We start from the raw sequence: 17,080 nt of genomic DNA on the forward strand, positions 1-17,080 counted from the left end.
TACGATGGGGGAGTTGGGGGGCTGGCCCAGGCCAAACAGTGGGGCTCCAGGCAGGGTGGGCAGCCCTGAAAAGCAATGCTGAAGTTTTACTGTACCTGCTTAAAAATGCAGAGAAATCCTGGACTCAAGGGTTTAGGGTCATCGAGTACATCCAGGTGAACCACCCCCAAGATGTGGGTAGAAATTGCAGAGCTCACGGCTGGTACTACCTGCCTCACTGAGACAATCTCATTACCAAAGAGCAGATTATTCCTACACCAGGAGGTTGCACAGAAGAAAAAAATCCCAGAAGAAACTGAAGGAGCCCAGGGATGAGTTCAGCAGAAAATAAATGAAAATAAAAGTGAAAAAGAAAAAAAGTAAAGTTCTGTTTTAATAACAATGTTTTCTATATGTAAGAGCATTTAAATTTTTATTGTAAAAGCAACATAAGAATATTAAATAAAAATGTTGAAAAATACCATTTATAATCCCATCACCTGAACATACTTTCACTTCTGTGTTATTTCCTTGTAGTTCTTCTCTGTGCGCCTAATAAACTTGAACAGGAGACACTCAATTTTGTTTCTGGCAACAATATATGATAAGGACTCTTCAGTGTAAGTTTTCCAACAACAACACTTATTTGGCTTATTTACATTTGTCATATAAGTCTCAACATTTCAAAGCTCTGAATTCAAACCCCAAAGATAAGGGTGCTCAAGATTTCATGATACTACAACGAGAATACCCAGAATCTTCTGTGGAATGAGATAAGGAAAAGTAAATGAAAGAGCAGAATACCTCAGAAACCCATCTTGTCCTCCTGGACACATGTGACCTTGGTCAGTTCCTAAGAGCCTAAGAGACAGTCTTTGAACATGAATTTGATCTGTGTTATCAACAGCCATAGATTGCATGGAAACCTATTATTCTTCCCAGATTCTATACTGAATTAAAAAATGAGTATAATCATCTTTTGTGCTTATTATAGAAAATCATGTGGAGATTTATGATCCTGGAGTATTTCTGGACTTCTCTTTATGTAATGAAATATGTGAAGGGTAAATATGTTGACCAGCGACATTCAGTTCAATTTAAATGTGTATGGGAATTAATACTATTTTAAAAATCACAATAGTTCATAGCTGAATCATTTTAAGGTGTCTTGCCCTACTAAATTATAAATGTTGCATGACATTTTAAAATGTTTTACTTAGTAATAGACATTTTAGTTAGCCTCATTTAAAGAGCAGACATGAAGCCTTTAATTCCATGTTATATCTGATACCACAAACAAGACAACCCCTGTTGATGGGGCCTCGTTGGTGGCACAAAGGGTTAGGTCTCAGCTCTATGAAGCTATGGGCAGCTACTACATCACCAGTTCGATCCCCAGCCAGGGAACTGACCCACATGACGCCGCAGACCTCTCCTGTCTTACCCGCTGCTCCTCTCAGAAGTGTATTTCCATAGATCTGTCTGTTCTGCTCCCCACTGTCTCTCGTGAAGCCTCTCACTACTGGTCCCACCCCACCCTCACTGGCCTAAACTCCAGTTCTTCAACATAAAAATAAATTAAATATTTTAAAAATCAAACAAAACAATCACTGCTGCACTCAAATTTACCTCAGGCAGGTAATGAAGCTGCAGTTCTGGGGACACCAGAATAGGATTCTGCCCGCTTAAATGAGAAATCAGATCAGTTTAAGTGGCCTAATAGCTGAGTAAAATTAACCCTTTAATAAATACTAGGTTCTCTCCGACTCAGAGTCTGAATTCAAATTCCTAATCTTAATTATTATAATAAGTAAATTTGCTTTTAAATCCATCTTCCAATTCTGATATGGATTAACGTTACAGTAAACTAAGCTAATTCTGATTTTAAAGTTAATACAGAATTTTACCAACAGACTGATTTGGAACAAAAACTGCAATTCCAATATGCACTAAGTCAACCGTAACAATCCCCCCCCAAGCCTAAACAAACAAAGCAACCCTTTCTTAATTAGCTTCATTCTGTTAAATGTTTACACTTTGGCGGGAACTTTTGCATCAGTCAGTCACGCCTTCCAATTTCACAATCAGGGAAGGGAGGCACAGGGAGATCAGTGACTTGTCTGAGGTGCTTGAGGACTGAGGCAATTGGTTGGGCCAGTGGGAAAGGTACCCCCTAAGGAAGGCAGAGCTAAGTCCCACAGCAATTGAGCTCTTGGGCTGATGTCCAGGCTCAAACTCTGGGATTCACATTCTTCTTCTTCTTTTTTAAGAATAATTTTATTTAGGGCCCTCCCTGGTGGCGCAGCGGGTTAAAGCACAGCACAAAGAAGCTTAAGCCACTTCCGCATGAGTTCGATCCCCTGGAGGTGACCACATGGCGTGGCAGACCTCTCCTGACCCACCCGCTGCTCCCCTCAGCAGTGTACTTCATCGATCTGCCTGTTCTGCTCCCCACTCTGTCTCTGGTGAATCCTCTCACCCTCCGCATCTCTGGCCTGTACCCCAGTTCTGTACGAATAAATAAATAAATCTTTAAAAAAAATTTATTTATGCACACAAGAGCTGGGGTGTGCAGTGCAGGTGCTAGGTAGGGGGAGAGGATTCAGCAGAGACAGAGTGGGGAGCACAATAGGCAGCTCCACCGAAATACACTGCTCAAGGGAGCAGTGGGCGGGTCAGGAGAGGTCTGCTGCGCCATGTGGGTCACTCCCTGGCCGGAGATCGAACTGATGCTGCAGTGGCTGCAGATAGCTCCATAGTGCTGTGCTTTAACCTGCTGTGCCACCAGGGAGGGCCCTATTGCTATAAAACTTTTAATCTGCTTAAGGCACTTTGGGTATTTGAAAACCATGATCACAGACATTCAAAAGCAAATCTCATGATTTGTTCTTGAAGGGAATAGACTCTGCACTGAGGAGCAAGAGAGAGGGGAGGGCTGGGTTGGGAGGGTGGTTCTTAGGACTCTTGCTGCCCCCTGGCCCTCTGCACTCATGAAAGAACTGCTAATTCCCTCCTTTGACCCCCTTTCTTAGTTCTGTGGCAAAAATGAAAAAAGTAAGTCCTTGTTATTTTTTCACTCAAGCCAAAGTCTCTGGGTTCTGATCCAAATTACCTTTAGTGAATTCAAGTCATGTGTTTTCTCAGTTTCGTTTTCCTGCCAATGCTCTTTCTGGATCATAGGTGGAAGGGGGGAGGCGCTGAGCCCCAGGGGGTTTTCCACATTTCCTTATTTATTGGCCATAAAAACAGATATCATTTAACACTTGGCATCTATATCTGTGAGTCCAGTTTGTGCTGTGACCTCGTGCCCTTAAGAATATCTGTTGTAAGGCCCTCCCTGGTGATGCAACAGGTGAGGACGCAGCACTGCAAGCTGGCCGAGGCACTTCAGTGCAAGTTCTATCCCTGACCCCGGAGGTGATCCACATGGTGCAGCAGACTTCTCCTGTCTCCCCTCCTGCTCCCCTCAGCAGTGTATTTCCTCCAACTGCCTGTTCTGCTCCCCACTCTGTCTCTGGTGAATCCTTTCACTGCGCCAGCACCTCTGGCCTACACAATTCTGTATGATAAATAAATCCTTTTTTTTTTTTTTAAAGAATATCTGTTGTAAAACTATCTGCAGATGTGTATTTAGTAACCTAAGTACATAAGTAAAGTGGACAGTTTGCATTGAACTTATTGGAATAAGAAATGTCCTTTATCAAACTCTGGTTATGTGATTTGTCTTTACAACGATTCTTAGTTTTAAAAAGTTTCACAGGCAATTCTCTTGCCTGCCTGTGTCTATGCAGGTGCCTGTTTTTCTTTTTAAATAAATAAATTTATTTTTACTTAAAAATAAAAAAGTTTTGGCCTTCCCTGGTGGCGCAGCGGGTTAAAGCACAGCACTGAGAAGCTAAAGCCACTTCCGCATGAGTTTGATTCCCGCCTACCCCGGAGGTGACCACATGGTTTGGCAGACCTCTCCTGACCCGCCCGCTGCTCCCCTCGGCAGTGTACCTCCTCCATCTGCCTGTTCTGCTCCCCACTCTGTCTCTGGTGAAACCTCTTACCACCCCTGCACCTCTGGCCTGTACACCAGTTCTGTATGCACAAATAAATAAATCTTAAAAAAAAAAAAAGTTTCTCAAATTCCAAATCAAAGCTGTAACATTATCACGCATTTCCAGCGCTAGCTGGTTCAAAATCTCTGTGTACCACTGATGTCTTAAAGGGCAGTGTCTGGGTCAGAGGGCCAGGCAATTCCCTCCAAAGCCAGCTCTCCTACTGGCCAGCAAGCAAATTCCAAGAGATAGCTGGGATTAAGGCCTCCAAAGAGGATTCCACAGCCCTCCCCCAAAGGAGGATCAAAAACTCTGGGCTAGTTCTGGAACAGAAAGAAGCCTCAGGAAGGAGAATGTGACCATTTAAATAGCCTGGGGACCCTCCCAGCACAACTGCAGAAAGACCTTCCAGGTAGGCAATACATACAGTGGACCCAAATCCATCAGGGCCCCTTCAAGGAGTCTTCTCTGGTTTCCTAAGTCAAGTGAGACCCAAGGCACAGATCACCCAAAACATCTTGTAGCTGCTTTTGTGACTAATGAATAGCCTATCCCAAAGCACAATTGTACACTCTTAAATTTAGGTCCCAAGGATGAAGGTAATAAAAACTTCTTGCATCTCATTGCAATGTGTTTCTTGTTCCGGAAACAAACTATCACCCACATTGCAAAACAAGCCCTCTTCCCCTCAAAACACTAAAACCTATGCCTCATTTCATCCTCCTTTTAAACTGCCGGTGTGGAAGGGTGAAAGTAGCTAACAGGGGTGGGGGTGCTGCGGGGCTCAGGGTCAGGATCATGAAAATACTAAGCACACGTGATAACCCATTAACTCTGAGGAATCTGGGGTCACTGCGGCCCATTTTCTGTTAATAGGGGATAAAGCTCTGCATACATTAGTGGTAATGCCCTGGCGCCCCCCACCCCCACCCCCCGCGAAAAATTAACTCTTTCTGGGCCAACACGAGGAAGTTATGTTTTGCCCGTGGTTGAAACGCGTCTTCTCTCTCTGTCTATATGTCTGTGTGTCTGTCTCTTACACACACACACACACACACACACACACACACACACACACACGGTGTTAGGTCCATTTCCCCTAAAAATGCCAGATCCCACCGCCATCACACATGGCAGTTGGGCATATTCTCAGAGAGGCAGGGAGCGGTGGCGGTCAGCTCAGTTTAGCCACGCACACGACCAGGGCCCCCGCCACTAGCAGCACTGCACTGAAAACGGCGGCGGCCATGACCTTGTTCAGGTCACAGGGTCCCGCGCGCTCTTCCATGGACATCGAGGAGGCGCTGGCGCTGGCACTGGCTAGGAGCTCGGCGCCTGCCAACGGCCGGGCCTGCACGGTCCAGCGCGGCACGTTGACTTTCATCTCCATGGCTTGTATCATTTCGCCCACCTGAAGGAGCTCCCGCTCCAGCTCCCGCAGGTCTCGCACATCGAAGTCGCTGTCAGCCTCGCGCCGCGGGCTGCCAGTGTTCAGGGCGCGCGCCGCGATGCCCGCTGAGCCTCCAGCCACGCCGGTGCGCACGGGCGGCCGCCTCGGCGCGTGCAATGGGAACGCCGTGCCCAGCACCAGCGCGCGCCGCATGTCCGCTTCCAGCAGCTCCAGGCAGCCAGAGAAGGTCACCCAGAGGCGCTCGAACTCGGCGCGCTCAGCGGCATCCAGACTGCGGTCGCGCAGGGCGGCCGTCAGCCGGGCGCAGGTGGCCACTGCCAGCTCCTGCGCCTTCTGGCGGGTCTTTTGCAACTCCTCACGCAGCTTCTGCGAGTCGGCCGAGCCGCCGACGGTCAGCACCAGATGGTGGTAGCACGCGGTGGCCCTGCTGAGAACGTCCAGCCGCGCCCTGCACTCCTCTCTCGCCATGGCGGTGCGCTCCGGCCCCCAGCACCCCTCTAGTTCGCGCGCTCAGCGCTGCAGGACGCCGTCTGCCCCGACAGCGGCTCCCCGCCAGGCTGCCCGCGAGCCCCGCAAGGCCGATGCAAGGTAGACAGACGCCGCTGTGTGTTGACGCAGCCGGATCCCGACCCGCGCTGGGCGCCTCCACAGACCCGAGGGGAGCCCGTTAGTTGCCCCCCATCCTGTCGTCCATCTCCCCCAGACGCGCCCCGTGTGACACACCGCGTCGACGCACGGCCCTCGCCTCCACGACGGCACCCCGCGAGGTCCCAGTGGCGGACCCCATCCTCCTCGGGTGCCGTCGCCCGGGCTGGCGGGCCACCGCGCAGCGCGCTCCCCCTTAGCCGCTGCCCGGGGCGGCCCGGGCGGGTTTCCAGGATCCGCCCACCCCGCCCGTCCTCGCGTGTGCTTCCATCCCTGGGACCGGGGGGTCACGTGCAGGCCCCGTTTTCCCTCCTCCGCACCCCTTTACAATTCTGAATTACTGGTCCTCGGCTGACCCACGCCACTCGTCGGGATTTTACGGATGGGGAAACTGAGGTCCAAGTTAAAAAAGGGGGTGGAGGGAGGCTTAGCAGCGTCTGTTCAAGTGAGGGGGTCCGGACCCTGCCGCTGACGAGTTGTGCTTCCTAGGCTTGGGCACCTCGGTCCCCTAACGCGAGCTGTAAAGGGTGTCTGCGACGCGGGCGGACTCTGGGGTCCCCCTGCCGGGGTCCAGCACACTCCCAGCGCCGGCCTGGGACCCCACCCCTAGTGTCAGCTCTGCCTTTGGCCCCGCCCCTCCGGCTCCGGGCACGCGCAGTCGGCGGCTCTGGGCTGGTCGGGTCAGAGTAGGAAGAGCTCTGCGCTGCTTGGCCCCACCCCCCGACCGGGAGGGCGGAATGATTGCTCTGCGCTCACGTCACTCTTGCTAAGAACGGCCTCTCATTGGGTTGATCGAGCGAGGCTCCGCCCAACAGCGGAGGCTGGATAGTAGAGCAGCGCCTTCGCGCAGGGGTGATGGGCACTGAGGTCCAAGCCGAGGGGCCGGGAGGTGTCGCCGCGGCTCCGGGAAGGGCAGGGACTGAAACTATGTAGTCCTTTAAGTAAGTGTCCTTCCTCCAGGCTTCTCCGTGCCTCGCTCCCTCCGGGCGGCTGCGCCCGGGGTCTAAGGCCGGGCGGAGCCTCCAGTGGGAGGGGGAGGGGCTCATTCCTCACCCTGGCCGGCGCCCCGCGGCGCCCCAGCCAGTGCGGGGCGGCTCTCGGGGTCCTGGGCTCTGTTTGAGTGGACCGCCCGACCAGTGCCCCCCCCCCGTCCCCCCCGATCTCGTCCGTAACTGGGGCTCTCTTTACCGATCTGCTCTTTGTATCCGGATTGGGAGAGGCGGGGTAAAGAATGCGCCCTCTGACCCTCGCGGCTCCGAGACGGGCGGAGGGTTCGGGGTCCCGGGAGCTCGGACATGAAGGCGTTGAAAAGGTCCCGCCCACGGGCTGAGTAATGGCCGAGGTTTGCCTGCCCTTGCGAGTGGAGGGCTGGCAGTGGTAGGGGGTTCTGGAACCTTGGGCTAGGCGACTGTCGCCTCCGGTCGTGATGAAGGTGCAAAAGAAGACGGGAATCTCGCTGAGACTCCTGGTTCTGCTGGGCAAGGATGACTCCAGGAAAAATGTTAAGCAACTTCGATGTTCTGGGCTCTGGGTCTGTCCAGTTCTTTTCGTTGAGAATGGACTGTTCAGAGGCTCTGAGTCCTTGCTCCGCTGGCCACTCGCCCAGGTGATAGAGATATGAGGGGGATGCTGGCGGTGGCAGTAAGTGGCACCTGTCTTCTTTGAGGGTTTAGGCCATTAAGGGCATGAGGCTAGCGGAACTGGAGGGACTACCAGTTTGCAGGGGAGCTGGGATTTACTGAGTTTATGGGTCACACAGAGAGAGATCCCTGTTTTGTTTTGTTTTTTTAAAGATTTATTTATTCATACAGAACTGGGGTACAAGCCAGAGATGTGGAGGGTGAGAGGATTCACCAGAGACAGAAAGGGGAGCAGAACAGGCAGATCAATGAAGTACACTGCTGAGGGGAGCAGCGGGCGGGCCAGGAGAGGTCTGCCACGCCATGTGGTCACCTCCGGGGCAGGCGGGAATCGAACTCATGCGGAAGTGGCTTCAGTTTCTCAGTGCAGTGCTTTAACCCGCTGCGCCACCAGGGAGGGCGGAGAGATCCCTGTTTTAATTAAGCTGTGCACCTTGGGTCAACCCTAGAGAAGAGCAGGGGATATTAACATTTTGAGATGACCTCACCAGGATGTTGAGGCAGCTTTGTAAGTGCAGAGTTGGGTTCCTGGATGCACTCTCACTCAGGGGTCAGTTCTTCAGTCAGTGGATTGGCAGCTCTTCATGGCCAGGGCCCAGGCCTTGGCCATTCTCTATGGTTCAAGGTCTCACTTACTCAAGGGCCACTCAAGGAACTTGGCGGGGAATGGTAATTTTCAGGACAAAGCACACAGAAGAAAAAGAAGAGAGACCACTGCCCACGTCCCCCTCATCTGTCTCTGTGTGGGAGCTTTGGGGACAAGAGAGGGAGAAGAGGTTGCAAGATGGGTGTCCTGCATTGGAGATCGGAAGTGAGAGGCCCCCAGTGTCAAGCTGTGGAGTTGAGATCTGATAAGGCGGAAGGGAAGTCATTGCATAATACTGCACAGACCTCAAGCCCATCACTTTGTTGTCTTTCGGGAAGACAGGTCTGGCCGAGATCCAGTGGGTGCAAGCCTGAAGCACCCTTACAAGGAGAGATAACAGGAACAGATACTTCTGACCAGCCCAGCTGGAAAGCGGTGGTGTCTGAAATTGGGTAGATTTATTTATTTTTATTTATTTATTTATTTATTTTAGATTTATATTTTAACTGATACCTTGGGTGAGCACCCGCATCTTGGCTTGTCACTGAAATAAACCTGCCTGGCATCATGGCTGGGAGAGAGAGCAGGACTATCTGTGTAGGGGCAGGCAGGGGTCGAGGTCTCCCTGTGGCTCTCGGGTGGTGTCACCCTCGTGAGGGCAGTGGCTTGTTTCTTGGTACTCAGGTGTCTATGTGCTTTAGCATTTTTGCCTGTGCTCTCCCTCTGTTGATGAAGCACCAGCGTTAGGTTGGGATCCAGTAACTTCTGCCTAGAGCAAAGGAATGGGGCTCTGTGATGTTAGCTGCCAGGCCTAGACAGACCTGAAGCATCCAGACCCGATTTCCTGAGGCTCCTTCTGGATCTGAGCGACACTGAGAAGCAGCTGTCGGAGCTGCCGCCCTTTGGACCAAGAGACCAGCAGGGCAGAGGGTGCAGATGGTCCCCCAGCCACTCCAGGAGCAGGGTGAGGTCGTTGTGTCTTCCGAGCGACTCCCTTACATTTCTCTGCTCCCTTGTCAGGCCCCACTCCCACACCCTTCTCTCCCCCTCTGACTCTTCACTTTGCAGCTGTCACTGTGTTTGGCCGGCTCCCAGCACACCCTCTGTTGTGGACTTTTGGCCAGTGTCAGCCTTCAGGGCTACTGCCCAGGGCCAGCCCTTCACTCTTCTTTGGCTATGGGCTGTTTCCAGCTCCTGTGAGAGAGGAACTCTCCCTGGGAGCTGAGCTTCCTCGAATACTACACTCTCATTTTGTTCCAGCAATGAACAATTTTGTGTGCCTGCTGTGAGCCAGGTGTTGGCCGTGTGCTTCGAGAAAAATATGGACAGGATCCATTGATGTGATGGGCCAGAAGGATACTGGTGATGGGACACCATGCATGGCATCATCAGATTGCTTTCATTTGATTGTTAAGGTAGAGGGATAGAAAGTTTTCTTTTTTTGACTTCTGTATCACATATTAAAGCAGCTGGAGAACATTACTCATGAGTTGGAAAGTGGACCTAGTCAGGATCTGGTCAAGGTCTTAAAAGAGCTGCAGCGGCCTCAGCAGGGAGATTTTGGCAGGGAGAGCGTTTCTGGGAGGTGCAGACTTCCCTGGGCTGGATTCTGCTGAGCCAGGCTGCACGCTCTCACCAGATGAGCCCTGGCCACCCGACTCATCTGGGCCAGCAGGGCAGTTGAAGACCATAAAACCGCCACCTCCTAAAATGCCCAGTACTGGCTTGAGGCTTGACTCTCCTGCTAATACAGTAAAGTCACATAGCTGCAAATCATACCATCATGTGGGTTGAGGTGGGGCTGGGGAGGTTACAAGGGAGTAGAGGGAGGGATTTTTTTATTAAAGGGATTTAAAAGAGAATTTAGTCATGTTTCCAGTTGGTTTACTTTGCCTGTTGCTTTAAAACATGAAATTGATTTTGAAATTCAGCTTGTCAGCCTACTAAGTCCATTTTAACCAGTCACTCCTATATAAGGATTCGACTCTGGCATTAAGGACCAGAGGCATGTGTGGTTTTTTTTGTTTGTTTGTTTTGTTTTACATAGTGCATATAACACTAGGACAGAGGCTGGGAATGGTGCCTTAACGAGGACTCTGGCACCCAGGAGGACTGATGTCCAAGGAAAAGCAGATGATCCGGAGCTAAGTGACAGCAAGCGCTGTCCTGTTCTCCAGCGTGGCTTGTCATTGGACCATTTGAGTGTTTGATGTGTTCAGGTCCCTTCCTTACTGTGTTTCCCTTCTCCTACTCACTCTTTTTTGATTCATACTGTTTTCCTGGACTCATCTTATTTAGTGCCAAAAAGTCTGCTTTGGGGTCTCAGTGCCTGTTTTGCCTCCTGAATCTTTTCTCTTCCAGGGATGCCTCCTTTATTCCTTCATCCTCCCCCCCCCTCCCTGCCCCCGCCCCCACTTCTCCTTTCCCTGGCTGTGCCTGCCCCTCCCAGGGCCTTTCTAGATTTGCATTGCACTTTTCTGGTGCCTTTTCCTCCCCTGTCCGCCAGCTTCTTAGCTCCTCCATTGAAGCTTACCCTTGTCACCTCCATCTGGGATGGCGGTGTTGTCACCATGCCAGTATCTTGTCTGAGGGACAGAAAGAGTGTCCCTCCCAGCCTGTCTAAGCATATCACAGCCTGTTCTCCTGTGGTTTTGTACAAAGCATCTTGACTGCTGTGCCCAGCCACATAGAGGATCAACTGTGTCAGGAAGGATTTATGTTTTCTTGTCACGGTCACAGCAAACTTTCATTACCCAGTTTTTCTGGTGGACTCACAAAGGGATTATCTGGGCTCCAGTAATAATCGAATTTAGCAGTTCAATACCTGAATTGTTGTGGATTTGTCTCTGGGGCCAGGAAGGGATTCTACTTAGCCATTTTTACGCCAGCTTCTTCTCCCTGATAGGACTGGCAGGGAGGGCTCAGGGACCTCCTTCAGGCAGTCCCTGGGAGGGGTATTAGCCAAGACAGCTCTGGCCAGCAGACTGAGGGAATTCATTGTGGGAGCTGTGTAGCTTTTTGTCATGAGGACCTTTGAGGAAAATGAAATATGACTTCTGTCTGCCTCTGGCTCATGAAGTATCCTCTAAGCCAGACAGATTTATTTCACATGATGGGTGTCATGGTTAAAGGGGTGGATTTTAGAATAAATTTTGATATCACCTGAGTCAACTAACTGAGCCTCAGTTTCCTTATTAGTGACATGGGGTTAATGATAACTATAGTTTTATGAGCATTAAAGTGGGATAAGGATGCATAGACATTATTAGAGTGCCCGGACTAAAGATACTCTCAAATGGATGTTGTTGTTATGGAATATTGTTAGATAGAAAGTAATTTCATTTTTCATTTATTTTTCACTCATCTGATTGTATCAAGAATATGTTGATGCTCTTTAACAACTGCTAATTTTCTCTTTTTAATGAAAAGAAGAGACCTTAAGCTCAAAGTTAGAACTTTTAGCAAGCAATAGTATCTAGCAAGGTTTTAGATAATGCCAGTTGTTTTTAATAATTTAAAAATTTATGGTTGTCTTCTCTTTAAGGGAAGTGGTACCATTTTTCCATTTAAAGTATTACTGGCTTTTTAAAAATACATTTTAAAAGGGAGTAGGTGTTTAAAGGGAAAACACTAAGAATAGAACTGACGTGTTTAATTGTACAGATTATTCACTGTGCAGGGGTGGAGAGTGTATGGGGCCCATATATAGCCTATGAGCTAATCACTTTACATGCCCCAGCATAGTGCTGCATCCAATGGGAAAATCACATTTTTCTAATTCTTCTGCAAATGTGGTATGGTAAAAAACAGTGAGGGTGGCATGTGAATGGAAGTTGCACAAACAGGTATTAATAGTCCCCATTGCACAGAGTGTGATGAGGCTCAGAGAGGTGGAATGAACTCTGTCTTCTTTTTGTACTCATTTTTCATATTCCTCTCTGATAACTCAGATCACTCTGTGTGTGGTAAGGGAAGCAGATTAGGGGAAAAGAAGGCCCCTTCACGGCAGTAGTAAAATCTATGTAGAACATGTAAGTACAGTAATAAAAGTATGTGATTCATGATCTTTGTGGAGAACATTTAATTGGAAGGTATAGAAGATGTACACAGAGAGATATACCATGTTCATGGATAATCTTCCTTGTAAGAAAGATGTTGACTTTCCAGGTCATTAAAAACTCTCAAGTTGTTAAATTGATTTTAATGCATCTAATGTTGTAACAAATTCCGAATGACCAGACAATTTCTGAAAACAAGATAGGGGAGTACTTACTTTACAAGATATCAATGCTTGTTATGAAACTGTAGTCACATAAAGTAGTAGTCTACACATTACAATGCAAAATATGTTATTAGTAACTTCAAATACTGATCATATGTTAAAATATATTTGAGATACATTAAGATAAATAAAACATTAAAAGTTTCACTAGTTTCGTTTTTAATGTTATTAATAGCAAATTAAAAATTACATAATATGTATGTAGTTACTTTCTTATAGATATATGTTGGATAATAGGACTTACTGAGGCCACTGAAACAGTAAATACCAGAATTAGCCCCAGAAATAGCCCAAACATGTGGGGTCTTAGAAGATAACAAAGGTACCAGTATCAGTTAGGAGGACTTAAAAAAAAAAAAATGATTTGGTTTATGCTATGGACTGAATGTTTGTGACTTCTTTACCCCTCACAACCACCCCATACACACACATCCAATGAAGCCTAATCTTTAATATGATGGTATTTGGAGGTGAGACTTTTGGGAGTTAATTTGGATTAGAATCAGTCATGAGTGTGAGGCCCTCCTGATAAAATTGAAGCCCTTGCAAAAAGGGGAAGAAAAGGGAGAGCCTTCTTTCTGTGTCATGAGGACACTGCAAGAAATTGGCCATCTGTAAGGTAGGAAGTGGGCCCTCACCAAGAGCCATATCTGCCTACACCTTGATCTTTATCTTCTCAGCCTCCCAAACTGTGAGATATTAATGTTTGTTGTTTATGCTACCAGTTTGGTATTTTGTTACAGATCACAGATTAGACAGCTCACCACACAGAAAAAAAATAAAATTTGATGCTTGTTTTATAGTGTCGATAAAAGTTAGATGAAGAAGTAAAAATGAAAAACTTTGAGATATATAGACATTATAGAATATTTTTATGGCTTTCAAGTGGAAAAGAATGTGTTTCAGTTAACCTTTGATACATAACAAACAAGAGCAAAACTTAGCAGCTTAAAAACAATTTATTATTAGTCACTATTCTGTGGATAGGCTGGCGCTTCTTCTAGTCTCAGCTGAACTTTAGCTGACTGTCAACTGTGATTACCTGGCCCCCTGGGCCTCTTTTTCTAGTCTTTCATCACTCAGGCTCCTTCATGGCTACTTTGGGGTATCCGAGAATGAAAGTGGAATCTTCGGTGTCTCTTGAGACTGACACTCAGAAGTCAGAGTGTAAATTCTGTCTTTTGCTTGATTAAAACAAAATGCAGGACTGACTCAGAACCAAGGGGAAGTAGAAGCCACCCCCTGATACGGGAAATCAAAGAAGCATGCCAGCATGAGAGGCAGATTTTCTACAAGCCAAAAAGCATTGGAGCAAAGAATGACAAGTAAAACCACGTTAAAACCACATACTTCTATTTCTGAAAACACTCATTTGAGAAAATTGCAAAGATTAGTCATAGACTGGGAGAAGCTATTTGCAACATCTTTAGTATTATCTATATAAAGAAGCATTACTTACAAGGAAAAGGCCAACAGCAGAAGACCTAATTCATAGAAAATAAGGAAATTATTTCCATTTTAGTAGCAAAATGAAATTGAAAATAGAGGTACACTATTTTATACTGACAGAATCAGAGAAATGAGATAACCTGATGAGAACAGGAAGTGTTGGCTAGGATATGGTGTGAGGAAGGGTAACTCATGTACTTGGCATGAGTAGAAAGCTTTGTCACATCTGCTGGGGATACAGGAGATGCCTCCTGCTGCTCCCCCAGGAGGGAGGAGCTCAGGAAACACAGAAGGGTATAAGAGTGTTCATTGCCACAGTGTTTGTAAATCTGAGAATATGGCAGCAACTTCATATAGGATATTAGATAAACCGTGGCATGTTCAATTGAAAGAATACTATGTAGTAGTAGAAATTAATGAATGAGAGCTGACTGACTTAAGCATAAATGGACTTGAAAATATAATGTTGATGAGAAGAGTGTGTTCAGAATACTTACTGTGTATCGTTTATGTAAAGTTTGAAACCCACAAAATAGTACTTTATATTGGCTATGGAGATATAAGTAATAAAGGAATAGAAGTGTAGTCAAGAAGAATATACAAAACTTTAGGGAAGTGCTTGGGACAAAGAATAGGATCAGAAAGAGACACTTGGGGGGAGGGGTTCCAGTCTATGCTGATGTATTTTAGTCAAAGAAAATCTGTGGCAAATACGGCCAACTGTTAAAATTTACTAATTCTAGGCGGTAGGTTTGCATTATTACTCCGTATTTTTCTGTATGCCTAAAATATAATTAAAATGTATGCATATTTTTAAAAAGTCTTAATTTTCTTCATGTAAGAAGTTCTAAAAAATAGCCATTTCTACTTTTACAATGACTTAGCATTTGACAGGATTTTCAGCACATAATTTATTCATTTAATCAATAAAAAGAGTCATCTTGGAATTGGTGGGTTATCTCTGATATTTCCTGATGGAGTATGAAGTCTGTAGACTAAGAAAACAGTCTGCAGAGTAGAATCATCCATGTCAGGGGTACTTTTTAGAAATTGCCAGATCAAGACTTTTATGTGGGATATAAGTCTGACAGTGATCATTTACTGCTTTTTCCTTTCATCCCAGGAGACTCATTTTGCCCCGTGTGAAGTCCATATGGCTATGTATGATGAAGATCTACTGAAAAACCCTTTCTATCTGGCTCTTCAGAAGTGGCGTCCAGACTTATGCAGCAAGGTGGCTCAAATCCATGGCATTGTAAGTGCAAGATGGTCCTTCTCCGTTAGGTGTGCGTCTGATACTGCTGATGAGGCCGACACATATGAGCGTTTGTTGTTCAGAGTGAGTCAGCTGCAGTCTGCTCAGTGTGATGGGCCCCAGACCATGCTCAGCTTGTCATGAGTTGAGTGGGACTGTGGTGAACTTCCAGGAAGCCTCCTGGGACTGTACCAGTCCAGGGTGTCATCCTGTCTCTGAACTTTCAGTTCCTGGTGATGCTGGTGTCACTGTACATGTTCTTCTTGTTTTCCATTTGACCATGAAGGGTTCGCAGGGGTAGAAGTGATGTTCCTCCTATGGCTTCATGAGTTCTCCTTTGTGGGATGGGTGCTCATCTCCCTAGAATAAGGGATCCGCTGGGGGTGTTCCTACATGGCTTTCCAAGGCCCTTTGAGGCCTGCAGGGGCAGAGGGGCAGCAGCATCTGCTGCCTGAGGGAGACACCCTCACCTTTAGGGCCCGCTGGTGAGATTGGCAGGCCTCTTGCTCAGATGGCAGTGCACTGGGCACCTTTGTGCCCTCTCTCCGTGGCCTCTGCTTGAGAAGTCTTTCTGTGTGTTCCTCTTCCCCACACTGCCCACTCTCCTTCAGTGGCCTGACTTGTCCCACATCGGCCTGGCAGCTGAAGGCTCACACCAGAGGAGTCATTTTAGCTCAGGTTGACTTGAGCCTCCTGGCTGCCTTTTGCCTTCCTCATACCCACCTCTGCCACCAGAAGCCTGATTTCTTAAAGTCTTGTGATCAGTGTCATGACTCATGTATGTTACGCAGAATTTGTGTGCTTTGGATTTTAGACGCTTTAAAATTCATCATGAAAAAATATGAAAATACAAGTGTTATCAAGATAATAAAAATCTCACCTCATCAAGCTCATCAAAGACATTTATGGTCTTCTCTCCTTCCACACCTGTTGTGAAATGAGGCTCTATGCAGTCTTTGATCCCTGGGATTTTGCAGAAAATATGAACATGCATCATTTTGTTGCCCTCATGGAGCTTAGACTCGAGTGGGAGAAGTGGGCATGCTTTGGGCAACTACAGATTCTACCTGTGGTCATTGTCACCGAGACATAGCGTGGGATGCAGTGCAGGCTTGCTGGTGGGAGGGCTGGGCCTGATACGAGAAATGCTACTTGCATGTTCCTTCTGTTTAAAAATACTGTCTGGGTCAAAACATATTGTAAGTAACTTCCTTCTGCTTTCAAAAAGAGTACCACACACTGGAATGCTGTTATTTCTCAGTGAGCTCTGGGGATCGCTGTCTCAGTCAGTACCGAGTTGCCAGCATGGAGCACAGTTCCTGGTGCCCAGGAGGGTTTTTTCAGTAGCAAGTATAGATTCTCTCTCAAGCTCACTTTTTTTTTTTTTTTTAAAGATGTATTTATTTATGCATACAGAACTGGGTGTGGATATGAGAGGATTCACCAGAATGGGGAGCAGAACAGGTGGATCCACTGAAACACACTGCTGAGGGGAGCAGCAGGCAGACATATAGGAGAGGTCTGCTGTGCCGTGTGGGTCACCTCCCTGGCTGGGGATCAAACTCGTGAAGAAGCGGCTGACGCTAGCTTCATAGCACTGTGCTTTAATCTGTTGTGCCACCAGGGAGGGCCCTTAGTGGGCTTTAAAAGGGGTGAAATCACCATTTTAAAATGGTCCCCAGGTTAGCTGTCCCTCACACTGTCCCTACAAGCCACATGGACTTCCTGTTTTTGTGTGATGGGGGTGGCAGCTGAGGGTGCTTCTTGACTGTCCCTCTCCTGCCCTCTGT

The 17,080-nt window shown here is 47.5% G+C and overlaps 2 protein-coding genes across 2 annotated transcripts in view; one reads left to right on the forward strand and one right to left on the reverse strand.

Annotated features, from left to right (window-relative positions):
• Nucleotides 1-5,196: 5,196 nt before the first annotated feature.
• On the reverse strand, nucleotides 5,197-5,901 carry RGS9BP (regulator of G protein signaling 9 binding protein). Its single transcript, XM_004693596.1, has one exon. It carries the CDS (start codon nucleotides 5,899-5,901, stop codon nucleotides 5,197-5,199), a length of 705 nt encoding a protein of 234 aa, XP_004693653.1.
• A 1,033-nt stretch (nucleotides 5,902-6,934) lies between these two features.
• ANKRD27 (ankyrin repeat domain 27 (VPS9 domain)) overlaps nucleotides 6,935-17,080 on the forward strand; it is a 39,774-nt gene continuing 29,628 nt past the window's right edge. Inside the window, exons 1-2 of the mRNA XM_004693551.2 lie at nucleotides 6,935-7,019; nucleotides 15,159-15,290. Coding sequence (XP_004693608.1) covers nucleotides 15,189-15,290 — 102 coding nt within the window. The 5' untranslated portion in view covers nucleotides 6,935-7,019; nucleotides 15,159-15,188. The remainder of the gene's footprint in view (nucleotides 7,020-15,158; nucleotides 15,291-17,080) is intronic.

This window comes from Condylura cristata, unplaced genomic scaffold (genome assembly GCF_000260355.1).
Source record: "Condylura cristata isolate star-nosed mole 26May11 unplaced genomic scaffold, ConCri1.0 scaffold00039, whole genome shotgun sequence".
Lineage (NCBI taxonomy): Eukaryota > Metazoa > Chordata > Mammalia > Eulipotyphla > Talpidae > Condylura > Condylura cristata.

Bases quoted from the DNA above. Each gene is read 5' to 3' on its own strand.
- RGS9BP (XM_004693596.1), bottom strand. From the start codon at position 5,901: ATGGCGAGAGAGGAGTGCAGGGCGCGGCTGGACGTTCTCAGCAGGGCC.